The following is a 27777-nucleotide window of genomic DNA, read 5'->3' as shown; positions in this document are numbered from 1 at the left end:
AGAGAAGGGGGAAAGAGAGGCAGGAAAGGGGAGAGAGGGAGCGGGACACCTGCTGGCGCTCCAGGCTTGACACCGTGCGTCAGACCGAGGGGAGCTCCCGACTGAGACCAGCCTGCTCCTCGGAATCCTGGCATCCGAGCCGGGGCGACGGCTCTGTAGCCTGCGGAGGTACCTCTGGCCCTCCGCCAGCTGTCGATCCCCACCCTCCGTGTAGGATGGAGTCACGGAGCCCGTACCTCGCCGCTGCTCCCCGGTGATGTGCCCGCTCCCGGAGTCGGGGGTCCCGGGCTGCGAGGCGCCAGACTGCCCACGATGAGGGCTGCGCGCAGCCTCTCTCGGCTACTCCTGTTGTCGGTGCTCATCCGCTTCACTCAGGTAAGGGAGCAGCCGCCGGGCTCGGCCTGCGCACAGACACCGCGGCATCGTCCACAGACGGCAGGCAGGGTGGGGGCGGAGGGGAACTGTGCCCGGTGGAGGAGGATTCAAGGACCATGTTCACATATAACTTTGGGACAGAAGATTCTCTTTGACTCGGGGAACAGTCATGGTCTGGAACTCGCTGAATAAACTGCGGGGAAAGAGCGGTGACACGGTGGGGGTTGCTTTACTATGGGCTGGCACAGATTCAATGGACAGAATAGCCTCCTCCTGTGACCATTCTCTGCGTCCAGGTTTAGTGGAACTGAGTGCTCAGGTTATTGCACTGAGAGCGAACCCGGCTGGTGTGGGATGGAGTCACACAGAGTCCGGGTCTGGGTGGGGGGAGCAGACTGCCGTCTGCGCACGGACGGGGGCGGTCCAGGTTCGCTCGGGAACAATCACTGTGGTTCAGTTGGGGTGGGGGGGGGGTGTAAGGAGGCATACTCTCCCCTCCAACCCTGGGAGGGGGCAGACTCTCCCCTCCAACCCTGGGGTCGAGTCCCACTCCAAGGACCATTGCTTACACAGGCTGATACGTGGAGCGCCGATCCGTGGGTCGATGCGGAGGGAGCGCCGCGCCGTGGGCGGGGAGGCGGTGCGGAGGGAGCGCACTCTCTCACCTGGTGAGTCAGTCCATTCACTTGCCTCATGGTCAGACAGTGAAAGGTTCGAATCCAACCCCCGTGACTTGAGTCCACGGGTCTTCTTCCCAGAGAGTCAAGAACTAGAGGGCACAGGTTTAAGGTGAAAGGGAAGAGACTTAATAGGAACCTGAGATTTAATTTTTGGGGCCAGCTGCCAGCGGAAGTGGTTGAGGCAGGTCACTAACACTTGGCACTTGGACAGGACCATGGATAGAAGAGGTTTAGAGGGATATGGGCCAAACGCAGGCAGGTGGGACTCGCTTGGATGGGCATCTTGGACCAGTTGGGCCGAAGGGCCTGTTTCGGTGCCGTATGACTCTATGACACAGCTTGGCTTGGGCTCCCAGTGTGGTGCTGACGGAGTGCCACACTGCCCGCGGGGCAGGCCTTTGCCCACCGAGTGCTATTTTGAACAAGAGTAGGGGAGCTCCCTGGTATCCCGTGTTTAACCCCCAGCTTCCCTTCCTCTCCTGACAACTTGGATCAATTCAGCCATTTATCATTGCAAGTCCAAGGAATGCTCCAGTCAAGATATTTACTAGTCACATGTACATCGGAACGCACAGTGAAATGCATCTTTTTGCGTTACTGAGAATGTGTTGGGGACATGTGATGGGAGAATGTGATGTGCAAGTTGCTTTGGAGAGGGTGCAGAAGAGGTTCACCAGGATGCTGCCCGGATTAGTCATGTATTATAAGGAGAGGTCGGACAAATTTGGGTTGTTTTCTTTGGCGCGGTGGAGGCTGAGGGGAGACCTGACAGAGGTTTATAAAATTATGAGAGGCATAGATAGAGCTGACAGTTGACATTTTCCCCCCCAAGGTTGAAATATCTAATACAAAAGGCCATGCACGAGGTCGGGGGGGGGGGGGGGGAGTTTAAAGGAGATGTGTGGGGCAAGTTTTTTTTTTACACAGAGAGCAGTGGGTGCCTGGAATGTGCTGCCAGGGTTGGTGGTGGAGGCAGATACGATAGAGTAATTTGAGAGGGTGTTAAATAGACACATGAATGTGGAGGGAATGGAGGGATATGGATCACGTGGAGGCAGAAGGGACTGGTTTAATTAGGAATCATTTGCTGAATTAATTCGGCACAACATGGAGAGAAGGGCCTGTTCCTGTGCTGTACTGTTCTGTAATGTGACGGAGGGGAGCATAAAAACCGGTACAGACTGGATGGGCTGAATGGCTGGGTTGACTGGTGTAATTTTCTGTGTTTGTTTCACCTGTCGAGGTCGGGGCCGAGTCCCGGGGTGTGGAGGAACCCGCCTGCCTCGGGCAGTGCTCTGGCCAGCAGCATGGCACTGGGATGAAGCCGAGTGGTGCCAAGGTTGGGGGCCTGCACCCTCAGGAGACACTGAGCCGAGGGTCAAAGTGCAAGTGTTACTGTGGGGTTGAGCCCTGTGGGACCACGAGTGAGCGGTGGGAGCCCAGGCCCCAGGCACCAGCGCCAGACTTGGTCACGGTGAGTGTTGGTGCTGTGTACACTGGGGTCCTGGGACAGGGTGCGAGGGAGTGGTACTGGGAATCCAACACACACGGAATGGTTCAGAGAGGTTGCTGGGCTGTCGGGCCAGTGAAAGCAAACCTGGACTGTGGTAGGTGGGAGGGGAGGGGAGAGAGGGCAGGGGAGGGAGAGAGATCCAGGGAGGAGAGGGAGAGCAGGGGAGTGAAAAGTTAGAACCGTGGGGAGGGGAGGAGGACTGGTGGGGGGAGGGTTTCGGGGAGAACAGGGTAGAGCAGAGCAGTTTGGGGCAGAGGAGATGAGAGAAGAATGGAGGGTGTCAGGCCAGGTGAGGAGGGTGGGGAAGACAGGGGTGGGAAGGGGCAGTTGGGAGGGGAGATCCAGGGAAGGGGATGGAGAGGAAGGTGGAGAACCAGGCACAGGAGGAGAACAGGGGAGAGGAGATGGGAAGGAGGGGCAATGGGAGGAGGCAGTCCACTGCACAAAGGGAACATTTCATTGGGCTATGAGCTGGAATATTAGCTGGAGACGGAGGGATAATTGGGGACCAGAGAGAGTTTATCACTCCTGGGGTGGGTGGGAGACTGATACTCTTTCGACTATTCCATCTCTCCATCCCTTCTCCTCCTTACACCCCCCCCCCCGCCCCCTTTCTCATCTCCTCCTTGTCCCACTCTCTTGTCATTTTCCTTCACCCCCCCCCCCTTTCTATCCATGGTGTTATTTGGCAGTGACTGAAGGGAGATTGGGGGGGGGGGGGTAAGGAGGTTGCCCCACTGCCTACTTCACATGCCCTCCTGCCCACAGATCCAAGCACTGGCTGCCAACCTTCAGGGCATCCTGGACAACGCAGAGACCAAGAGGCTCATCTCCTACTCTGCCAAGCTCACCAGCCAGCTGAAGAAGCTTGAGAAGGTACGCAGCCCCCACTCGGGGTGTGGAGGGGTCTCGGTGGCAAGACCAGGGTTGATCATCCACCCCTGTGATGTGCTGCACCATTGCACAGGGTGATGGGGCTGGAGATGCATTCAGGCCTGGATCCAATGTGGGCAAGAGCAGACCTCACCTTCCTGGAAGGGAAACCTGGCCTGTGACTGGTGGAAGCGGGCAGTCAGTCAGGGCAGAGGAGGGAGATCCAGGGAGAGGAGAGAGAGCAGGGCAGGGGGAAGAGGACGATGGTGGAGAATTGTTTGAGTGTTTGCAACAATCTGGAGTTTCAGAGTTGGTGCTATCGACTTCCACGGGAAAGATTTGATCCGTGCAACTAGAGTTAATCCAGCTTTCTGGGATGTTGGGTCAAAGTCTTGGGTTATTTTTGTTCAGTCACAGGACATGGACATCACCAGCAAGGCTGGTATTTACTGGGCAGTTCGGAGCTAAGAAGCTGCAGTCACACGTATTATGAGGATACAGTCAGGGTAGATAGGAAGAAACCTTTCCCCATAGCAGAGGCATCTAAAGCTGGAGGCAAAGGTTCAGGGGAAGGGAGGAGAGGTTTACAGGGGATCTGAGGATGAACCTTTTCACTCAGAGTGGTTGGAATCTGTAGCAACAAGATGTAGCAATATCTGTACTCCTCCTGTAGTGTGTGGTGGAGGCAGAGACGGCTAGAGACCATATGCTGGTAAATGGGATTAGTATAGGTAGGTACACAATGGACAGCACAGATATTGGTGGGCTGAAGGGTCTGTTTCTGTGCTGTACAACTAGACATAGGCCTGGCTAGGTGGGGACATTCGTAAGACAGATGGGTTTATGAAACCAGTCTGGTGGGTCATTTATCATTGTCACTGGTACCAGTGTAATGTTCCAGATTTGTTAATCACTTGACTTTGAATTCTCCACTGGCTGTGGTGGGATTTGAACTCTCCAGAACAATAACTGAGGACTCTGAAACTGAGTCCAGTGAACTGAATCACTCTGCTGCTCCTGGTGCAGGTTTAGGTCAAGAATCCCAGTTCAAACCACAACCATCACATGACTGTATCTTCGGACTGTGCTGTGAGCATCCTCCAGGGGCTGATAGATAACACCATGGGTTGGTGCAGTTTGACATGAAGTGACTTGTGAAGCAATCTGAATTGTTGTCTAATAGTGGGAGGCAGAAAATTCTGGTTAATTGTGGGCCTGGTTCCTTCTCTTTGAACCTGAGGCAGTGTCAGGATTGGGGATTTTGACAGCTGGTACTCTGCCACTGTCACCTTGCCACAGCTGCCCTCCATCAGACTGTGTGTTCTCTCAGGTGAATGTAAAGGACATCATGGCCACCATTTTCCAGACAAGTTGTCCCCAGTGTGTCACCCTTAAATCCAAATCACTAAAACCATTAAACTTATCATTATCACACTAGTATTTGCAGGAGTTGCTGTGCCTGAATGCCTATATTTTCAACAGCGACGACACCTCAAAGTGTCTTTGGCCATCAATTGCTTTTGGACGTCCTGAGGTTGTAGGCTTTACAGAAATGCAAGATTTTCTTTAGTTCTTGGGAGGTCTATTTGGTACCTTGGAAACTGATGTGATCCCGCATGGATGCAGAACTCAGCCACTGGTCAACACAGGCTGTGTTCTTACCAACATCTACAGGACAAAGATGTGCACAGCCAATGGATGACATTGAATTATTCCAATGGGAAGGATATTTAATCTCAGCAGTAGGTTTAGGAAGCATTTCTGGAATCAGATGGCTGGAGTCCAACGACAGCTCAGATTTAAAATTCTCAACCACCTGTTCCAATCTTTCTGTGGGCTCTCTCCACTAGCTAAGATCTCTGAGGTCCTCCAGTTCTGGCCTCTCATGTACCCTAGAATGTAACTGGCAGCCCTGGTTTAAGCTGTTGTGAAATTCCCCGTCTCTCTCCATTCCTTTGTGTTCACAAAGATTGGAGACCCTCCACCTTCTGATATCTCTGCACTCCTCCAATTCTGGCCTGGTGCAGATATCTCTCAATTCAATTGTTTCACTATTACAAGCTAATTATGTTTTGAGCCTGCCCATTAGTTTCGGCAACACTTAATCTCTCTGTACCTTAAATTCCAAGCCACGTCTAACTGTGCTTCCTAAGCCCGGGAATCTAGTTTGCTATTCCTTCAACTAATAGACAAAAAGTTCATGTGGAGTACAGACCCATTGGGGTCAGAATTATTAAATCACAACCCACCTGTAATGTGAATACTTGGAGCAAGAAGGTTGCATAAAGCAAACTGCTAGAGGGTCAGGCAGCATCTGCGGAGGGAAATGAATAGCCAACATTTTGGGTTGAGACCCTTCATCTAGACTGAGAGCAGAGGGGAGATAGCCAGTGTAAAGAATTTAGGGTAAGGAGTGGGGCAAGAACTGGCAAGTGAAGATGGATCCAGGTGAGGAGGGGTTGACTGACAGATGGAGTCAGGTGGGTAAGGGAAGGGTGGAGACAAGAAGGTTGCCTTTGTTCAAGAGTGCCAAGTGAACACACGAGTACTGGGCACCCACAGCACTTGGTCCCTGATATTCATTCCCACTGACCTCACTACGGAAGTGGGAACAACAGACGGCTGATATGCCACACCCATGTACTGTTAGTTACCAATTTCTATCCCAGTACTGTGAAACAAGCAGTTAGACGCAGGGAGATGTGTGGGGGCCTGATACAGGTGATGTTATTTTCCACTTCCAATGAAAGTTGATGATGTCGGTGCCCCCACACAGAGGCTGGAGCGTAACGTGCCCAGTGTTAGCGCCCTCCTGAGAGAGACCTTCGCGAGGATTGTCCAGCACCAGGTCATCTACCAGAACTTCTCCATCACCATAGGGGGCATGAGGAAGGAGATGAGCAAACTCAACTTGCTGCTGCAGAAACATCAGCCGATGCAGGAACCCACAAAGGTATCAGCCCATCACTTTAAATACCAGTCCAAGGCTTGAGGGAGGGACATTTATGAAAATATATTTGCTCCACAGAATTCCCTGAGAGTTTTATTGGGACGGCCACTACTCTAAGAGCAGTGAAGCTCTCCATCAGTATCCTGAGATGACACTTTGCTCAGAAGGCCAAGGAGAGGTGCTGTCTGAGCCTTGTTCTGGCCTTGTTACATGCAGACTACACATTGAGGTGTCATGAGTGTGACTGAACACTTTCCAATGGGGAACTAACTGGTTTAGTGAATTCTCCATTGACACAAATTTGTCTCAATAATCAAACATTGGGAATTGGCTAGAACTTCCTGTAGGATTTCATTGGCCAAAGGTTGGCAAGGGAAATTTCATGTGTTATACAGAACAGTTTGCATACAGCAAACAAGAAAGGAATAATGACCAGTTAATTTTGTTTCTTGTTGCATTTAAGAGTTAAATGTTGGTCTGAGAGGGGTCACAGATCTGCTTTCCTTTGATGAAGGTGCCAGGGTTTAACACTGTCTGAGTGTTGTCAGCTCCCCCCAGTTACTGTACTATGTGTGGGGTGTAGTCTTACACCTTCCTCACTTGGAGCTCAGTGTGCCACCAAACTCCCAAACATATCTTACATATAGGCCATTCAGCCCATTTAGTTTGTGCTGACTGAAAGAGATCTCCAAATGGTTTTCCCCAGAGATGTTTTTTTCCCCCCTTGTTATGTTTTATCCAAATAAATTCCAACTAGATTTGCTTCCTTTGAGTTTTAGGATCTGGGCCATTCACAGCCTTTCTCCACCTCTGGTTACAGAGCCTCCTGCCATTGGAAACAGTTTCTCCTTATTTACTCTGCTGACCTTAGTCTCTTTGTAAATGTTCCTCTTTTAAGAAACTCTTGGTCTCTTGTAGGACACAGTCAAAGCAAACCAGATCAAGCCATCGCTCCCGAATGGTGACACCTCAAAGGATGCTGCCCACAAACAGCAGTACTATCCACAGCCACCAGTGGGAACAATGCCCACGCTGAGACCTCGCGTTTCCACTGATCGGCCAGTAGTCTCCACCCTGAAGGCTGTGGTTCGGGGACCACTGAACAATAATGGAAACATGAGTAAGTCCATGACAGACCCCTTCATTGGGTCCAGACTGACCAGGAGAGCCCCTGGACATCGCAGTGGCTGCTTTCTGCTCTGTCCTTGCTACCTTCCCAATGTGCTGATCATGCCAATGGATTGGCTTCACTGGATACGACCCCGCATAGTCCGTGACCGATCAATGTGTGCAGACTCTGTCCATTACATCCAGTGAGTGACTACTGTAACTAGACTCAGCCCAGTATTCCCAGACTGATCACCATGTGTGGGCACTGCCCAACATCGAAAATTACTAGTAGCAGGATGTTCACCATCTCATTGTCTGTTCCACCATCCAATGAAATCCTGTTGATCTTTTACTTTTGTGCCACTTTCCTGCACTGTTCCTATAACCCTGGATTGAGCTGGTCTTGAATATTTAGTGACTGAGCCCCTGCTCTCTCCTGGGTGAAGAATTTCAGTAAATAGCACCAACCTAGATCCAATTGACAACAACAATTGGGCTTCATCCAGAGCTGCTACAGTAATAAAATGTCCCCAGGGGCTTCTGGGTTCTTTATCCAACAGAAAATGCCATCGAGTCACACAAGGTGACCATGGACCAGGTGACAGCATTCAACCACTCACTCCCTTCCAGAGCAAGACCACCTCACCCATCCTCTCCAAGGATGCTCCCCCAATGCCAACCCACCCCCGCTTAGGAGACCTTGGGGCAATGTTCAGCCACTGCTCACTGTGGCTCCTGGTGCGTGACTTCCAGTCGGTGAGGCAGATTCATCCTGCAGGGGCAGGTCCCTCTCCCTCCACCAGCAGTTGTCCCAGGCCCACAGCCTGGGGAGGTTGTGGAGAGGGGGGGGGGGGTTCGAGACCACAGAAGGATTAGACAACAAGGAGAATCTAAAAACACAAAATGCTGGAAAAACTCAGTGGGTCAGGCAGCATCTGTGGGAAGAGAAACAGTTAACTGAGAAAGAGAAACAAGTTGGTCTGGGTGGCAGAGAAGGTGGGGAGGGCAACAGAGGAACGAAGGGAATTGTTCGGAAGGTAAGTTTCGTTCCTTTGACTGTGAATGGTAGTTTCTGACGAATTGCTTCATACCAGAAACGTTGACTGTTTCTCTCCCCACAGACACTGCCCGACTTGCTGAGTGTTTCCAGCATTTTCTGCTTTATTTCAATTCCCAGTGTCTGCAGGTTTTTTTAAAACTTCATTAACAGGAGAATTTGAAAGTGGAGATCTTGCAGGGCTGGGGGTCAGTGAGCAGGGCACAGTGGGTAGATTAGGCCACAGGGCAGGAAAGTTCTGGATGAGATCAGGTTTACCTGAACCCTGTCTGTCCCTCTGGGTTCTAGTTCAAGAAGACAGCTGTAATGGAACACCAGTGATGATTGGCGATCCCACGATCCACAGCAGCTACGGCCGGGCTCAAGGAGCCTGGATGAAAGATCCAATCATCAATCAGGAGAGGGTCTACGTCGCCAACTATTTCTTCGGGACCACGCTGATAGAGTTCCGCAGCCTGGAGCTTTTCAAACTGGGTAAGGGTTGGCCCACACGTGCACACACATCTACCTCTCTGACTGACAGCAGAGCAGGAGGCCAATTGGTCCACCGTGGTTCTACTACCCTTCTGCTATCAGGTGGACCATGCCTCGAATGCAGGAAATCACCTGAAGGACACAAGAAATAGAGGAAGCCATTTGGCCCCTCATGCCCACTTCATCCATCAACAAGATCATGGCTGATTTACCTCAATCCCACATTCCTGTACTAATCACATTTCCCTTGATTCACTTTGTACCTAAAAATCTCTGGATCTATATCTTGAATATAGTGAGTGAGCCTTCCTAGCCCCCTTGGGTAGAGAAATCCAAAGATTCATCACCCCACTTCTCATCTCTGTCCTCAATTGTCAATTCCTCATTTTGATTCCCCAGCCTTTAGTTGTAGACACCCCAGTAGGGAAACATTGACTCAGCATCTACCCTGCCAGGCCTCTTAGGAGTCTTCTAACTTTCAACAAGATCAAGCATACGCCAGTCCATGTAATCACTGCTCAAAGCTAGCTTGGCATTTCCAGGAATCAGCTGTTGAACCTTTACTCTGTTTATTGTATGTCCTTGCTTGGACATGGAGACTAAAGCTATACACTATCTTCCAGGTTCCTACACAAGTGAAACAGGACCCCTCCACTCCTATAATCCTCCTGCGTTTAAGGCCAACATACTATTTGTCCTTCCAACTGCTGTCCCTGAAAATTAACTTTCAATAATTTGTGTAAGAGGACTTCCCAGGTCCCTGTAAACACCAACACCTTTCAATCTCTCATCATTTAAAAAAAATACTCTGCCTTCCTGGTTTTCGCATCAAATTGGATGCTCCCAGATTTTTCTCCCTTTTATTCCAGTTTACTGAAACTTCTCTGCATTCGCCATAGAGCCCACACTGGCACCTACCTTTGTATCATCAACGACTTGGACACATTACGCCTGACATCCTCATCCAAATTACTGGTGCAGATTGTTAACACCCCCAGCTCCCGTCCAAGTGTGGCTGAAGTGCCTCATCCCTGAACTCTTCAGTAGCCTCTCCACGTGCTGAAATGTGTGATATCTCCACAGTGGCCCTACCCCAGCTAACCAAGCTGTTCAGTCTGCTGCCATGGAAAGGTGGCAATGGCCCACCTGTGCCCAACCTTGCACCTCAGTCCCAGGTGAATGGGTTTGGGGTGAGTTTAGCAACATCTAACATTTAAATCTTTTCTGTAAAAGATACAATGATAGTCTTGGAAAGGCAGTTTCAGCAGGTGCAGGAAAGGTTGACACGGTACCAATTACTGAGACTGGAGGAGATGGGTTGCCCACCACAGAGCAGATATGGTTGATAACAAGTACTCCAAGTCGGGGAAAGTGAATTGGCTGGTGTTCCCATTTGAAATTGGACGGTTAGCAGAAAATAAAGGGGTGTTGTGGGCAAGACCTGACTCAGCCAAGATGCAGTCTTGGTTTGGAATTCACTGCCTAAGAGGGTGGTGGTGGGAGACAATGGAAGCTCTTAAGGGGAGCTGGAATGATTCTTGAGCGACAGAGCTGGAGGAATGGGTTCAGATTACCCCTTTGAGAGCTGGGGGCTGGCGTGATGGCCTGTGGCCTTGTCTCCGCTGTGCCGTCACTATTCTATAGTGTGCCTTGTTGTTTCAGGTCGCTGGATCAACAGCTACAAGCTGCCATACAGCTGGATGGGCACAGGCCACGCTGTTTACAATGGCTCCTTCTACTACAACAAGGCGTATACACGCAGCATCATCCGCTATGACCTGGGGAAGCGGGCAGCTGCCAGCTGGGGCTGGCTGGATGACCTGGCCGTCGGCTCGACTACACTGGCTGGTTGGAAGGGCTACTCTGAGGTGGATTTCACAGCAGATGAGGGTGGCCTTTGGGTCACTTACTTCTCCAATGACTTTGGCTACCTTCCTGAAGAGGTCCTCGTACTCAGCCGCCTCGACCCCATCGACCTGACCATGAGGAAGGAGACCACCTGGAAAACACAGATCCAGCGGGCTTCCTATGGGAACTCCTTCCTGACATGTGGTGTTTTGTACGTCATGAACCTGCAGAGACACAGGGAAGGCACCATCACCTATGCCTTTGATACCCACACAGGCTTCGAGTCAAACCCAGGACTCAGGATCCAAAGTGAGTACTCTCTCCTGACTCAGGTGGACTACAACCCAGCAGACAAACTGCTCTACGCTTGGGACAATGGCTACCAAGTCACCTACAATGTAAGGTTTGCCTACTGACCTACAACATCGTGCGCTTTAGCTCTGACTCCAGGTTGGACCCCAAAATAACCAGCATTACAATTTCCCAACACACAGAACTCCAACTCGCCCAGAGCCAAGAATAACCTCTGGATCCTTATCCCCTCAACTCTCTGTCCCAACTGGTACACGTTTATCCATCCCTCATATGGGACTGTGGTATGCCTCCTGTTGGGGAGGCCAGGAACTCAGCAGGTCAGGCAGCATCTATGAAAGGAAAAGCACCGTCAACATTTCGGGTCGAGGCCCTTCAACTGCATTGAATGACACCAGTCTTGATGAAGGGTCATGGCCCAAAATGTTGACTATCCATTTCCCTCCACAGATGCTGCCTGACCCACTAATTCCTCTGGTGTTTCGTGTGTTGGACCAGATTCCAGGAGCTGCAGTCTCTCGCATCACTGTTAGTCCTGTTGTGCTTTGCAAGGAGTGATGTGTGGTAGCACGGTGGATTTTAAAACAAGGGAAGAATTTTACAATTTGAGTTGCCAGACCTCGATCTAGCCTTGGTTATGGGTACTTCTAATAGCAACTCACAGGATTACTCCCTGGGGACTCACTTGCTGCAGCTCAGACTGTGGGGCAGTATGCATAAGTGCCATACCGTCAGAGCCTTTCAGGTGAGGCATTAAATGGAGGCTCCCAGTGGATGTAAAAGATCCCACAGTGCAATTTAAGCAGGAGAGCTCGCTGGGTACCTTGGGGATCCTACTTATCCCTCAACCAGCACTGAGATGGTTGATCTCGTTAATATTCACACACTACTTGAGGGAGCTTTCTATGCACAAAGTGACTGATGTATTTCTTAATTCATGGCAGGGACTGCTGTTCAAATACAGTCAAGTGCTTCTGGAAGGTGTGAGGTTTCAAAGGGGATCTGGAGGGGAAATAATTTACAGGGCTACAGGGAAAGAGCTGGGGAATAAGAGTGAGCCAATATAGACTGAATGGTCAGCCCCTGTGCTGCAATGTAGAGTCCTATCTCAGGGATGTCCAGAGATGTTATTTAATAGTTCTTTTTTTCCATAGATTGCAATCAGCTTCTAATTCTACATTTAAAATAAAAAAAACATACTCAAGTAAGGATTTATGTTGATGAACGGAATGATTATTTGCACATCTTTGGGCATTGTAACGGAGATGCAGCAAGGTTCCTGCTTCTATCTTCAACCTATGTACTGGACTTGCAGCCATTAAGGATAGCTTGTTAATCCACAAGGTTCCCCACTGAATTTAGACAATGAATTAATTTTTTGTTCAATGGCTGCAGCCTTTCTGACCCCCATCACCCCACCCTCTCCTTCAATCACTCAGTTGATCCACTTGCCGTTGTTGAAAATAATAAAAAATACTGGAAATCTGAAATAAAAGCAGAACATGCTGGGAAAACTGAGCTCAGGCAACATTGTGCAGAAAGGAACAGAGTTAACATTTCAGGTCCATGACGTTCGTCTCCATAGATTGTACCCTAAATCTCCAGCGTTTGGGTTTTCTCCTGTTGAAAATAAACTCTGTTGGTTTTGAGAAACCTCCCCTCATCAGAAACTCTTCATTGGCGTTGAAGATTATTGGCTCTGGAGAGGATGCAAAGTGCAGGAACGATATTGGTCACTATAAAGCCACCACTTAGTCCTGTTCTACAAAGGATGGCCAGGGTGCAGGGGAGATTTACTGGAATGTTTCCAAAGATGAGTGACTGAAGGTGTTATTTAAGGAGAAGCGCTTAAAACCACAAAGGAATTGAGGGAAGCTGGATTGAAGGTCATCAATAACAGCAGAGGGAGTGATGTAAAGGCTTAATGTCCTCACAGTGCACATGATTTGCTCCTGCAAGCATTGTGCATCTTTAAGTGATCAAGAAAATGGTGCCTGAGAGGGAAGTAGAAGTAGATTCAACAGGATCTGGAGAAGGATTTGCAGGGCTCCAGGGCAAGAGCAGAAGGAAAGGGGGGACACTATGGGCCAAGTGGGCTCAAGCTCTGTTCCATGATTTGGTGATTGCTCTGCACCCCTCCCTGGGACGTACTGGAGCCCAGCGCAGCCAATTACCCTGTGCATTTTGTACTCGATGAATGGAGCCTACAGCTTGATTTGCCCTGCAGTCACAGTTTGTGCATCTTTAAGTGATCAGCAATTATGGCAGGGGCTAACGATGCTTTAGACCCTCCACGCTGAACCCGAGCTGTGGTTACCCACAACCACGAATGTTTGGATCCACTCCGCTTAAAAGAGCAGAAATATCGTCAGAGGGTATGTATGGCAGGGAAACAGATGCCTTGGCAGGAATGAGGGGGCTTCATAAGCAGCTGGGAGGTCTCTTGAATCAACTGTTAACAAGGGGCCATATGTTGACACATCTGGTCTGTATAACACCAATGGGACTGACCCTGGTCAGTCCTTCAGCTGCAGAGGCTGGCATTTCACCCAGAGCACGAAATCCAAACGACTCAAATTTCAACGAGACCCTGTTACACCAGGCATCAAGGGAGAGTCTTAAAAACCTCACCCCACTGCCACAAGCCTCCTCCCCATCACTACTCACACCCCAAGCCACCAGAAAGCCCATATGTGCAGGGACAGTCCTCCTGCATCCTCCCAGATACCGAGAAACTCTGTCCCCTCAATCCCAATGAACCACTCTCCTCCCCACACAGACTGTTACACAATCTAACTGGAAGATCGTGTTCTCTGCTAACCAGGGAAGACTAGGACCAAGATGCCAGCCTGATCTCTCCCACACTTTTATTACAAATAGCAACACAATCCACAGCAATAGAAAAAAAATTAATGCAGATGAAAATAAATCCCAACGTAACAGACTGTTGCATAGGATCAGACAGGAACAATGAGTCTTGGCAACCTCTCTCACACAGACACACACACTTAACCCCATCCACCACCCTTCTCATTTGTGAAGCTAGGTTGCAAATCTAACTCTACTGGTATAAAATGTACTGCCGTTCTTGCTACCAAAAGCTCCCAGATACCACCATAGGGAAACTAAGTATAGTAGTTGTCACATTTTAGCAACAAGCCAGTCCTCTGTTCAGGGCTGGTCTGAGTGTGGGGCAGGTATTGTGTTCCCCTGCTCTGGTCTCTTCCAGAACATGTCCTAATTTCAGCTGATTAAAAGTACAATCTTACTGTCCCGGTGCATCATTCCCATTCCCCCGTGGAACAAGTGCTAAATTAGGTGATGAGACTGGGTATTTATTCCCCCTCATTCCAGGCCCGTCGCCCCTTCGAATGAGGAAGAACAAGGTGGCGATCTGATTCAGGTGATGAAGATGACCAAAGAGTCAATTGGTGGAAAGAGAAATTACCACCTGGGGTGGGGTGGGTAGGGCAGACAAGGAAATATGACCTTATAATTAATCACTGGGGGTGTCGAGCAGCACTCCCTTACATTTGGCAGGGGGGGGGGGGGGGGGGGGGCGGTGTGGAGAGGGAGGAAAACCTGCAAACCATCCACCCACCACCAATTGACCCAAATCATTGGTTCTGGGATAAGTGGAAATTCAGGGGTTTCCCTTACACGCGGCCCAACTGGTAGACTGTGTGCTCAACAAATAGGGAACAGGAGGTTTGGATGGTGGGATTAGACCAAGGGGATGAATGGCATCCTCCAGCCTCCCCCACAAGGTAAGGGGTGGTTTGCTTACTTCCTGCACTAGTTCCCCTGAGCACATTTGCCCCCTAGAAGTTTCACTGGAAACGTTGAACCAGATTCCATCCCCAGCAATTATCAGGCTGCTGTACTGGGGGTCTTTGGCCTAAATGGTCAGGGCAGTGGAAGGGACTGGGCCGAGAGTTCACTGCTATCAGCCCTCAAACCCATCCAACCACTCCAGAAAGGAAACTGCATCGGATCAAAGTGCAAGTCAGGAGATACGATTCTAAGCCCTGGTACAATGCATTTGGTCCATAAATGTTACCCAGGCAATTCTGGAGACATTAGTGAATTCCTGAGAGCATCAAAAATCAAGGAGATGCAACTTCAGGGAAAACAGGTATTCTAGAGCGAGATACATCAAAGGATGGAAACTTGACAAATCCACGATCAACATTTGTCATGGTTCAGAAGGGAAACAATTAAAAATTTTTTCCATATGGGGTAAGTTGGGATCTGGAACTACTGCCTGAGAAAGGCAGAAGCCCTCATCACAGTCAAACGGCTCCTGGGTATGTGTTTGAAGAGCCATGACCTGTAGGGCTGGAAGGCGGGAGAAGGCTGGAATGCTCTTCCAAATGCACTGACGCAATGGGCCAAATGGGCTCCTTCTGCCTTATGATTCAATGATCCTCTGGGTACCAGTAAGGGTGCAAATTATTGGCACCTTGGATTTGGAGGGAATGAGAAACAACTGACCTCAACCGCAGTGGACTTCACAAAGTATCTCAAAGTGTTTATCTGAAACCTGTAACTTCTCCAGCCACCCTCAGGACCAACCTCCAGTTCTCAAACTGACTCAAGTCGATAACTTTCAGAACAGGTTTAGGGGCCTGTCACTGACAAATATAATCAGGAATTATTTAAACTAATTAAGTTTAAATTTAAACTAAATTCTTTCCCTGGAGGCCAGTGAGAATGTGGAACATTCTCCCATGGAGAGTGGTCAAGGTAAAGAGCAGGGATGTGTTTGAGGGCAAACCAAATAAAGAAGGGATGGGGGATGTGGAGAGGGGAAGTGTTGGGGGGGGGGGGGTAGGCCTGGGTGTAACAGCAACGCTAGAATGAGATGGATGTTTTATACGCAGCTTCTCAGATAAGTAACATCACACTCGGCTAAGTGAAAGCAACAGTCCTAGCCTTTAATTCCTCAGCATGAGGGTAGCAGTCAATAATAGATTTATGGAACTGCAATGAGAGAATACTGATTTAGCAAGCTAACCATGCCTTTGTGTGCCATCCTCTGCTCCCTCCATTCCAAAAGGAAGCATTAAACTTCCAAAACACTGGAAGTCAAAGGGTCCTGACACAAAACGTTGACCACCTGCTTTTCTCCACGGATGCTGCCTGGCCTGCTGAGTTCCTCCAGCATCATAATGTTTCTCATCTAGATTCCAGCATTTGCAGTCCTTTGTTTCTCCATTAAACTTCCAAGCTTCAATAATACAGCACAATAATGGAGCTCCAAATTTAAAAGGCTCAACAGCACGGTACCCCACCTTCAGATGTTTACCTTCCACTTGTGCCTTGGTCACTGATTCATTGGCACTAGAAACAATTCTATTTTAGCTTTGTCCAAACCCCTTGTGATTTTGAACTCTTCTACTTTCCATGTTCAAAGGAGAAAGCCCCAGCATCTCCAGTCTCCCCTTTCTGTAGAAACTCCAATTTAGCATAGAACATTTGAAGAGAAACAAGGACCCACTAGGGGAAGCACAAAGTGAATACGAACACTATTCCAGATCACCTTAAAAGTGAAGTAACATTTTCCCGAGACAGAGTATGTGAGAGTCACGGTTACAGAAATGAGCTACAGAGCAGGTGCAATCTAGCTGAATGAGTGAGTGGGCTCAGGTGCCAAATGGTTTCCTTCTGTTGCTAGCCAAGATACTCCACTGGTGCAATATCCCCAACACACATCAGGGCCGCAACACAGCTGAAGAACATTCCAGGCTCACTGACTTCCCAGTGATATCAATGTGAGGGCAGCCAAGGGTCCTTCAACATTAAGGCCTGACAACTAAACAGGCACAACAAGAATTTTTAACTAATATTTTCCGCTGTAGTCACAAACAAAAATACTATATATACTTTCCATTCAGGGCCTGGCTCTGGAGTTCACCAAAAGGGGAGAGGAATGGTTTGTGGGAAGAAGGGGGCAGGGTAAGTGCAGTACAGAGGGGAGGGCTAATGTAGGCAGAGGAACTTGGCACACTTCTGGGTCAGACTATCGTTAAACTCTGTCAACCAAGCCTGAACACTCCACACAAAGAAACATGGTTAAATAATAAATTACATAATTTTTTTAAAAAAATCACAACTTTAGGCTTATATACACAGAGAGAGAGGCCGGTTAACAACCTGGCATGGTATCACACCTGCACCCTGTTCACTGATGATTCCATTTTAGTGACACAGGTAGTCTGCGTGACTTGGTGGTGACTCTACAGCTCAGAGTGACACCATTGTGCTAATTTCTCTTCTCTTCATCCTTCAGAGATCAGCTATGCAAGCTCTCCCCTTTAGAGCAGGTCCCTCAAATGCAGCATGTTCAATCTCAGCCCAGGGACCACATTGCCACTGTAAGAGAAGGGAATTATTTTTTGCAGTGCCGATTACTGAGGACTGCAGTAAGGTACCCTTGATTCGGAATTAATGACAAAATATAACATTTAAAAAAAACATGAGCTACACAAAAGATATGCACACACACACACACACACACACACACATCCACACCCTCACAAAATTACCAATTAACAGAATGGCTACATGATAGAAACCAAACATGCTATGCACATGTTTACAGCAAAACCCCCATCCTCTGCTTCACATGGTCATGGAAATGTGAACACACTGAACAGGTTTGACGAATTTTTTCTGAAAGTGAATAAACAGTTTGGAGACAATAAACAGGGATGAGTTTGAACTTGTTGGCCGTGCCTGGTCAGAACGGATTTAAAGAAATGTAATAGTTTGACCAGGCTTTTGCTGTACAGATCAGGTTAGCAACTTGTAAGGCTTTCCTGTGTCAGATCTATTGGGTCTGTGTTGGAATTGAACTTCTCCCACGTACAAGCGACGGATCCCAGCCGTCACCTCGTAGCACTCTACAACATATGTAGTGCACTGGTATTCCTGTCCCTCCCTGCAACCCCGCAAACCAAAGCCCAGCCCCATAAATACAACATAAAGGGGTCATAACAGCTGTACAGTGCACAAAATGATGATAAAGACTGGTTATATGTGGTGGGCAGAATGATGAATTTTCCAAAACTGCCGATTCCCTCACTTCCAATAAAACAGTGCTGGGCTCTCTTCCCATAGAATTTTTTTCTGAGCAGAAATATTTCACAGTCAACGCTGAAGGAATTGCTCGAAATTAGTGCAAACCCCGTGGAATGTTTGCCTCACTGTCCCTCAGGGTTCGATCGAGGACCAGAACTCCAGATGGTGAGGTGGCAGTGCCGGGCATGGTTCCAAGGTGCGAAGGTGCCCAGCTTGTTTTGGTTCCTGGGTATTCCAAAAGGCATGGGCAGGTCTTTTGAAAACACCAGATCTGGGCTCACCTCTTTGCCTCCAAACACAATCCCATCCACCTCGCACCCAGTATTGTCTGTAAAAGTCAGTGACAATTAGAACTGTTTTTAAAAGAGCTTCCGAGGGCTGTGAGGGAAGGAACAACTAAAAAAAATCTCAAGTTCCCATATACACTTGCTTTGAGGAGGGTCAGGGAAGGGAGGCTCCCACTTCAGGGAATCCCTGCTGCTACACTTCACCTTCTGCAGAGAGGTACAGGGAGTCCTTGCTGCTGGGCGCAGTGACGGTTTGCGGGCGAGGTTGAAGCCCACCTGGGCTGGGTGACCTGCTGGCTCCACTGTGGGAGTGGAAGGAGCTGGTCCTGTTGTCCTGGGGTTGGCGGAGGGAGGGCGGCACAGATGAGCTCTTGATCTGGATGATTCTGGTGTCCATCACCTCACAGTCGATCTGCATCATCACCTCATAGCCCTGCGTGGTGTTGTACAGGCTCTCTGGAAGAGGGGGACAAACAGCACAGGGCACATTAACCACACCAGAGATATTGAAGACATAGGAAGCAGCCACTTGGTCCAGGCTGCCCAGAGGTGGAGTTACCCAGACTGCCCCCACTTCCCAGTGCCCAGCCCTGAAGGTTACAGCCCTTGCAGTCATCAGCCAGGTATATTTTAACCATGATGAGCGTTTCCACTACCACCATTCCTTCAGCAGATTGTTTATTGCACCAGATCACAGCCACCTGCTCTGACACTGCTCAATTTCACCACTTGGCTAACTTTCTACCCCATAGAATAGCAAGTGCCATGTTTAGGATCAGGTGCCTAGTTCAGCCTGATCTGTATTCAAAAATCAGATGTTGTATCTTAGTTCCATGTTACCATTGAGGTTCCATCACCCTGACACCATTAAACAAAAATTCAATCATCTCAATTTCAAGGTGCTTGACCAAGTCCCAACCTCAGCTTTATGGAGGAGCGCTTAACCTCCTTAATTAATGATTCATAAACCCACGACGGCAGCTGAGTATTTAAATCAAGCTAATTAAGTGAACTTTTATAACAGTGACCGTAAAAATAATGCACCATTAGACAACCCAATCTTGCTCACTGATATCTTTGCCATCCCTCCAGTCTGGTCTACAAGTGGCTCAAGACCCACAGCAGTGTAGTTGACTCTTACTGACCCCTAAAGAGCTTCAGTTCAGGGAGAATTTAGGACAGACAGTAAATGCTGGCCTATTCAGAGACACACACATTGTGAGATCAACTGTGTTATTTAAAAAAAGCACGTATAGATGTATGATGCATGTCTTCCTGCCAAAGAGTGAGAAGATCATGAATGCCAATCAACAAAACTGCAGATGCTGGAAATCTAAGATAAAAACAAAAAATGCTGGAAATACTCAACAGGTCAGGCTACCTCTGTGGAACGAGAAATAGAATTAATGTTTCAGTTCAAAGACCCTTCATCAGAATGGCATTCTTACTTCAGGGAGCACACAAGTCTGGGCTTACACTCCCAATGTAATGGTGAGGGAGTGCTGCACTGTTAGAGGCGTCATCCTTTGTACAAGACATTAATCTTTCCTCTTGGGTGGACGTACAACATCTCGTGAAACCATGCTTCTTAAAAAAAATGAGCACGGTAGTTACTTGTTTGATATAATCATCTTTCAACCAACATTGCAAAAATAACCCACTGCTGCTTGTGGGAGCTTGCTGGACATGAACTGTAGTCCCAAATTACAACACTTTGTACTTTGGGAATGAGGTCATTAAATGCGTTCTGAAAACACAAACTTTACGGCTGTGTATGAGAACCTGCGATATCCTACAGCAAACATCTCTGCAATTAAATCAATATGTTTATTCCCAGTATTCTCAAAGAGTGGGAGAGAACAGTTTTGCACTGTGGATTTAGCACAGAGGACACAGTTACAACTTGGTGGAATGGATCTCAATGATCTTTCTAACAGAGTCTGAATTGGTTTATTAACTGTGGAATCCCAGCATACCGAAAGTGACAAGGTGGTTTAATCTCCAACCATTGATGCACACATGACCACCAGCACCAACAATAAGCACAGAAACACCAGTCAGTCCACTAGCACCACCAGTAAGCACAAAAGTATCAGTCAGGCAGAACTCCCCCAAGCTATGCATGCTAGAGATTTGTACTAAGTATGCAAATACAGTGTATAACTCTGCAGTGATCTAGAAGCCTCATGTGCAGAACAACATGGTATATAACCTGCAGTGATCCAGGAGCCTCTCACAGAGGCCCATAAAACTGGTGCCCAACCCTCAGGGATGATCAATGGCCAGAGCTGTCTTCACACATGAAACCAAATTGAGAGGGGCACGTGCAGCGTCTCATATAACCCTGGGAGGAGGTAATTAAGGCATTTAGAAGTTGATTGACTGCTAATGACTTGTACAGCGAGCTCGAGAGGGGTCATGCCAGTCTGCATGTGCCCCTTCTGATCCCTCTAACAATGATTTTAAACCTGTGACCTTGGGTTTATTAACCCATTCACCAGAGTAGACTCCTCTTCCTGAAGGGAGCTGGGAGATTATGTCATTATGAGGTGATGGCAGTACACTGGCAGGCAAAGGGAACATGAAACAAAGCCAACTCATTGTGCAAATTGTTATTACCCGTCTGTACAAGCCCGAATGCTCTTGTGCCTATAGAATGTACAGCCCATTACTGAGGACAGCCACAGACTTTTGCAGCCACCTTTTGGGGCCACACGTCATCATGGCTGTGTTTAGGACCCAGGAACAAAAAGCAACAACTTGCCCCAAACTGCTGACCAGTACCCTCATCCGAACCGAGATTCTTAATAGGAGTAAGATGAGATGAAATACAACACTGAGCAGCACAGAGGCACCTTCACAAAACAAGTATGTTCTTGGGGATGAGAGAGAAGTGGAGCTGTGTCAGGAGGGAATTGCAAAGGTGAGGTTTGGAGAGTGCAAGGAACCACTGCCAATGGTGCAGAGTCATAGACGGTTACAGGAAAAAGGATTGTAGAGCTGGAGGAAGTTACTGTTCCAAAGTGGTGCACAGAGTTGTACGCTATAGAAGGCGAGACACAGTGTAGGTTCGAGGGTCAGTTAGAGAGATAGAGAAGGACAGAGAGGACGTTGCAGAGATAGGAATGGGTGCAAGGCTGGACGAGATTAGAGACAGGGTGGGGTTGGGCTGAAGATTGTTAATAGAGAGGGGCATAAGGCTGGAGTTGTCCTGAGAGTATTAAACAAATTGCTGGAGGAACTCAGCGTGTCAGGCAGTATCTGTGGAGGCAAATGGACAATCGACGTTTCTGGTCTAGACTCTTCATCTGGATCGAGCTGAAGGGTCTTGACCTGAAATGTCGACCGTCCACTTCCTTCCACAGATGCTGCCCGACCCACCGAATCCCTCCAGCATTTTGTTTGTTGCTCTAGATTTCAGCATCTGCAGTCTGTGTCTCCTTATCCTGAAAGTACATCAGAAATAGCAACTGAAGCTGAATGCCTGAACAAACCAATGTTGAGAGAATTAGGAAATACTTTTAAATTGGAAAATAACGAGTTAAGAGTGAAAGGAAGTGAATAAAACATCAGAACAAAAACACGGCGTGGATAAATTTTCAACAAACAATCCCTACCAACTCTCCATTATAAGAAGCTGCTTTGACTCACATTACAGCCTGCATGTGGTCTAATTCACTCAACTCTCACTAACCCTGAGGCATCCAGCTTTTCCTTCCATTTGAGATTTTGCCAAACAAAGGAACATCCAGGCTGAACGATTTCTCAGAAGAACAACACAAAAAACTCACACACTGGACCGCCCAAAGCCACAGGTTATGAAACAGTATCAACTAGTTCCAGACACAAAGCTTTTCTACTCCCTGTCAAGGAGAGAAACTGGTCGCTGTCAAGAGCGGGCACTTGCTGACCTGCACTTTCAACCTGAAAAGTTAAGTCTGTTCTTTTCCCCAGGGATGCTGCTTGACCTGTCGAGCACTTCCAGCGAGAATGCGAAACTTACTCCTGCAGGGAGTGGTTGAGGTGAACAGCAGGGATAAATTTCAGGGAAACAGGAACAACACACACAAGGGACACACAAAGAATAGAACTTTATATTAATCGTGTGAACATCCTTCACTTCTATAGCACTTTTCATATCCCTTTCAGAACATCCCAAAGTGCGTTACAACCAATGACGCACTTTTGAGATGTAGTCACTGCAGTATCACGGGAAACCTGGCAGCCAATCCTCATGATCCTGTGGAGACACAAGAGACTGCAGATGCTGGAATCTGGAGCAGAAAAACCAGAACGCTAGAGGAACACTGCGACGAGCAGCATCTATGGGGGGAAAGGAATTGTCAAAACCCTGCGTCAGAGCAGATCATTTGTTCCTCGTGATCCTATCGTCAGCAATGTGACAATGAACAGGCTGTCCATTTCTTTTAAAGAAATATTGGCTTATGAATAAGCCCACCAAGAACTCCCCCGCTCTTCTTCAAAACAGCAGCAATGGGATCTTTTCCATCCACCCGAGAAGGACAGAAGTTTAACAGCTCGTCTCAAAGACTGCACCTGTGACAATGTGATAGTCCCTCAGTACTGCACTGGAGGATCTGCCCAGATTATTGTGGTCAGTCTCCTGTAGGGGCAGTAGAGGCTAGTGTGTGCTGGTGGTTGAATGGCTGGTTCTAGGCTATAAATTAGGTGATATTCAGACCATTCAGCTCCATTTTAAACTGATACACAATGGGGGTATCAGGAGCAGGGCAAAATGCTTACCATTCACTGGCATGGCTGGCATGACCAGGGACATCTTTGGTCTGTTGGTCTTGTTGTGGCTGATGGCTGGCAACAGCAGGTGGTCCTGCAGAGAGTAGAGCACAAAGTTAGGATGTAGGTGACAACCTGATCCCACCAACACCACATGTAGACACAGAAAGTGCTGAGCATATAATAGTTACCCTTCGGAAAGAAACCACGTAGAAGGTGTCTTCCCTCCTGTCAATGGCATCCATGAAGTCATAGTAACTCTGCTCAGGGCTCTGGTACACCTGCAGCTGACTTGAGGTTAACCTGTTCAACAAGCAGAACGTATGAAAACAATGAGGCAATGCAACATAGTGCACAGATAGGGGAAGCAGCAGCACAACGGCCGGGGGTTGGGGGGGGGGGGGGGGGGGGAAGGGGGGGTGGGTGGGGTGGTGGTGGTGGGGGGCACGGTGTGGAATTGCCACTCTGCAGGTTTTTTCAAAATATACCATTTTTTAAAAAATTCCAGGATATATAAATGTTAAGTAACATTGCTTGTAAGGAAAGCGTTAAGTGAATACGTTCAACTCAACACTTTCACTACAAGCAATGTTACTTAACATTCAATCATCATCCTATTTATTTAATTATTTACAATGCTCTCAATAATTTTAGATCCAAATACAATCCCTGCAGTGCTCACTGGTTCCAGAGACTCCAGTGAGCCAGTGCTCCCTCTCCATGGGCACCAAGGCACAGATGTATCCTTGTGAGGTTTACAGGCAGTTTGGACCGACTCCTCGACAGCCCGCCGTCTGGACTTGTGAATGTCGACCCTGGCCAGGCCCAGAAGCAGACCAGAAGATACTGGTCTCCTACAGATGCTGGAATCTGGAACAACACACAAGATGCTGGAGGAACACACATCCTCCCTTGGACACCTATCCAGACCACATGCCCTTACACTGCTGCTCCCACCAGTGCTGCCTCTGTTAGTGGAACCACTTGGGTTTAGGACTCTTCTGTCTCTGCAGTTCTTACTAGCGACTCCCACTCCATAGTGTTCTTGTTACAAACACCCAGAGTTTAGTCCAGGCCATCTCCAGGAAGCGATGTTTAGAGGGGGCACTGTTGATGACTATAGTGGTTGGACAATTGCGTTTGGTGGATGTTGGGGGTGGTGTTGGAAGGCGGCAGAGGTATCACTGTATAATCAGTAGCTGGACAGGCATCTCAGGGGTGCCAAAGTCATTGTACAGCTGTGTTTGAGTAAACCAATGAATATTCAAGGTTGTCAGGAATGATTTGTTGATGTAACAGTAGAATTTAAATGCATTTGAACAAATTTGCTTTGGCACCTTGCTAGTTAAAACCTTTTTGTTTATTCAGTCATTGAGGAGGTCAGCATTTTCTGACTAGCTTTTCATCTGCACTGAGCATTTCACTGGGTGATTTGAGACAGCAGTTAACAGACACACTGAGGTGGGACTGGAGTCATGTATAGGCCAGATTATGCAAGGCCTGAAGGGTATTAATAAACCAGCCAGTGTTTTACAACAGTCGTCTAGTTTTATAGTCACAATCATCAAGCCCAGCTTTTTATTTCCAATTTACTTAATAAGTAACTTAAGTTCTCAGCTGCCATGGGGCAATTCAAATTTAATCAACAAACAATCTGCTGGAAGAACTCGTGGGTCGAGCAGCATCCATGGGAGGAAAGGAATTGTTCATGTTTCGGGTTGAAACCCTGCACCAGGGCGTCAGTGTCTTCATTCACATTGAAGTCTCCGGATCAATGGTCCAGATTGATGAAGACTTGGCCACAACATGACCACTGTGCTATGCATCCCTTTTTAACTCTTTCAAGAATGTGTGAGCATTGATAAAAACGCAAGTTTGCACCTTGGGATGTACCAGGGCACTTTACAATGAATGGAGTATTTTACAGAACATGGTCGATGCTCACAACCAATAGTGATACTGACTAGGTAACTTTGTTTTAAACCTATTGACTGAGTGTTATCTAATATCCCCAGGACCATGGTAGAACTCCCCTTGGTCATCTGTGTAGCTGTGGATCTTTTATGTCCACCTTACAGGGTGTAGAGGAGCTGAGATTTACCATCTTATCTGAATAGGTAGACAAGATTAACAATGGACTGGGCTTTGGAACCCCATTTGCATCTGCTTCTGTTCCTGGTAAACTATGGAAACCATCTCAAGGAAAAGAAAGGGGAAGTGGAGAGGGATAAATATAGGGATTAACACAAAGGAGAAAATGATCTCTTAAAACAAGCTCCATTTGAATCGAGGGTAGAATAAGTAAGGAAACACAGTCAATGAGGTTCACCATCCAAAGCACAAATTCTAGGAGAGAACACTGTCTCAATCAGTTCCTACTAAAATGAAGATGATATTGATGAGTACGAGGCAAAGTCTTTTATCTGCAATGTTACACCACCGCTGCCTCAGGCAGCTTTGGAAGATAAACACACATGGGATAAATATCTTTCATCTCTCACATATGAAAGTTTAATTATCATGTCTCAAGCCTCAACCATTTATCTTCCCTCAGTAAAATATGATAATAAGGCAAGGATGTTGCTTTAGTGCAATTGTTTCCACTAGTTACCAGTTTAAGATTAAGGATGGTCACCACTCACCTTGTGTCCGTGTCTGCAGACTGAACAGGAATAAAGCGAGGCAGATTGATTTTCCTCTGCTGTGACCGCTGCAAAAGAGACCACAATAGTGATTAACAAATAAAATGGTGGATGAAAATCAGCCTTCTTTCCCAGGAAAATCAGACACGTCCAAAGTGAAAAGGCCATGCCTCTCCATCCTGGTGTGCAAGAGTCAACCAACTAAATGCTGGTCAAGCATCAGGCTCAGTGTATGGCCCTTTGCCTCCAAGTCAAGAGCAATGGATGCAGAGATTGGTCCACAAAGCCCAGGCTGACACTCCAGTGTGGAACTGAGAGAATGCTGCACTGCTGGAGATGCTGTCTTTCAAATAAACCAAGATCCCATCAGCTCTCTTAAGTGGGCATGAAAGATCCCAAGGTCACTGTTTCACAGGAGCCTGAAGACCCAAACTCAATGATCCAGGAACAGCTTCTTCCCCTCCTCCATCAGAATTCTGAATGATCCATTACCACTAGCTCATTACTCCTTTTATTTTGCACTATGTGTTTTTGTAATTTATAGATTTTTATACCTTTGCACTGTACTGCAGCCGCAAAACAACAAATTTCATGTCATATGTCAGTGATAATAAACCTGATTCACAGGGGAGCTCTCCTCATTGTCCCAGATAACCAATGTTTAACACTTGATGAGATCACCAAAACAGTTGATCCAGTTGTTATCACTGTTGTTTGTGGGAGCTTACTCCAGTGACCACACTTTCAGTGGCTGTAAAAGTTGCATTGGGAGGTTCTGACATGGACGTGGAAGACATTTGCTGAACCTTAAAGCAATTCACCAGCTGTGAAGATCCATGGGGTTCTGGGAGGATGAGATTATTTCTTAGTCTACCTTCCTTGCCCTTTGAACATTGATACACAGAAGAGTAATTTATCTGCAGAAATTGGTGTGCAGTTTAGTCTTCAGACTTTGCCCAGGAAGGGCTGGGATAAGCAGATCTTTGGACAATAGAGTCAAGCATTGTGGCAAACAGCCAGGAAAGTGAAGTAGAGGCCATGATCAGATTAGTCCTGAATAGCAGGGCAGGTTGGAGGGACCAGGCAGCCCAATCCCATTCCTATTTCTTGCATTCTTATGAAGAGCAATATAGCAGATAAGATATCTTTATTAGTCACATGTACATCAAAACACACAGTGAAATGCACCTTTTGCGTAGACTGTTCTGGGAGCATCCCGCAAGTGTCGCCACGCTTCTGGAGCCAACATAGCATGCCCACAACGTCCTAACCCATACGTCTTATTTTGGAATGTGGGAGGAAACTGGAGCATCCAGAGGAAATCCACGCAGACACAGGGAGAACGTACAAACTCCTTACAGACAGTGGCCGGAATTGAACCCAGGTCGCTGGCACTGTAATAGCATTATGCTAACAGCTACACTACCGTGCCTGCTGAGTGCCAATAATTTCAAGAAGTGCTTTTGTTGCTGGCTTTTTTTTAAAAAAAGTCAGTATCTGGTTGGTATCTCAGTTTGTGAAGGGGCTCAGGAAATGACAGATACTGGTCATTTTGGCACAGTAGTCTGTTATGACACTTAAGGCACAAGTTTCAAAAGAACTGAGCACATTGTAAACAATTTCTGCATCTTTAAGTGGTGCAATAACATTTTCCACTGAGCCACAACAAGGAGCACAGTGGATCAGCAGCCTGGCCAAAGAGAGGAAGGAGAGAAGCAGAGTGGTTGAGGGAGGCGATTTTACAATCTTCCAAAGTTTGCTTGATTCTAGAAAGGTCACAGTGGCCTGGCACCATGAGGAAACTCAGATGTGCAAGAA

General features: G+C 47.7%; 2 protein-coding genes across 6 annotated transcripts in view; one reads left to right on the top strand and one right to left on the bottom strand.

The window, feature by feature from the left end:
- The first annotated feature begins 6 nt into the window (after positions 1-6).
- On the top strand, positions 7-13940 carry LOC127585923 (olfactomedin-like protein 2A). 3 transcript variants are annotated; one of them, XM_052043673.1, is made up of 8 exons: positions 7-375; positions 949-1043; positions 2299-2529; positions 3337-3444; positions 6218-6394; positions 7310-7511; positions 8847-9032; positions 10695-13940. In XM_052043673.1, exons 3-8 carry the CDS (start codon positions 2374-2376, stop codon positions 11294-11296), a joined length of 1431 nt encoding a protein of 476 aa, XP_051899633.1. In that variant the 5' UTR covers positions 7-375; positions 949-1043; positions 2299-2373; the 3' UTR covers positions 11297-13940. The 3 variants fall into 3 exon arrangements, with proteins under 3 accessions (XP_051899633.1, XP_051899632.1, XP_051899634.1); XM_052043672.1 differs by lacking the exon at positions 949-1043; XM_052043674.1 differs by lacking the exons at positions 949-1043; positions 6218-6394.
- Positions 13941-16779: 2839 nt separating this feature from the next.
- Positions 16780-27777, bottom strand: part of atf6b (activating transcription factor 6 beta) — a 64579-nt gene continuing 53581 nt past the window's right edge. For 2 of the 3 annotated variants that reach the window (XM_052043666.1, XM_052043667.1), the window contains exons 13-17: positions 25960-26027; positions 23509-23620; positions 23327-23411; positions 18767-19018; positions 16780-17567 (exon numbers count right to left, since the gene is read on the bottom strand). In XM_052043666.1, the coding sequence (XP_051899626.1) occupies positions 17545-17567; positions 18767-19018; positions 23327-23411; positions 23509-23620; positions 25960-26027 (540 nt within the window). In that variant the 3' untranslated portion in view covers positions 16780-17544. The remainder of the gene's footprint in view (positions 17568-18766; positions 19019-23326; positions 23412-23508; positions 23621-25959; positions 26028-27777) is intronic. The other variant, XM_052043668.1, reaches the window with a different exon arrangement.

Source organism: Pristis pectinata, chromosome 34, assembly GCF_009764475.1.
Source record: "Pristis pectinata isolate sPriPec2 chromosome 34, sPriPec2.1.pri, whole genome shotgun sequence".
Classification (NCBI taxonomy): domain Eukaryota; kingdom Metazoa; phylum Chordata; class Chondrichthyes; order Rhinopristiformes; family Pristidae; genus Pristis; species Pristis pectinata.
Note: the sequence above shows the minus strand (reverse complement) of the source record. Positions and strands in the feature narration are given on the sequence as shown.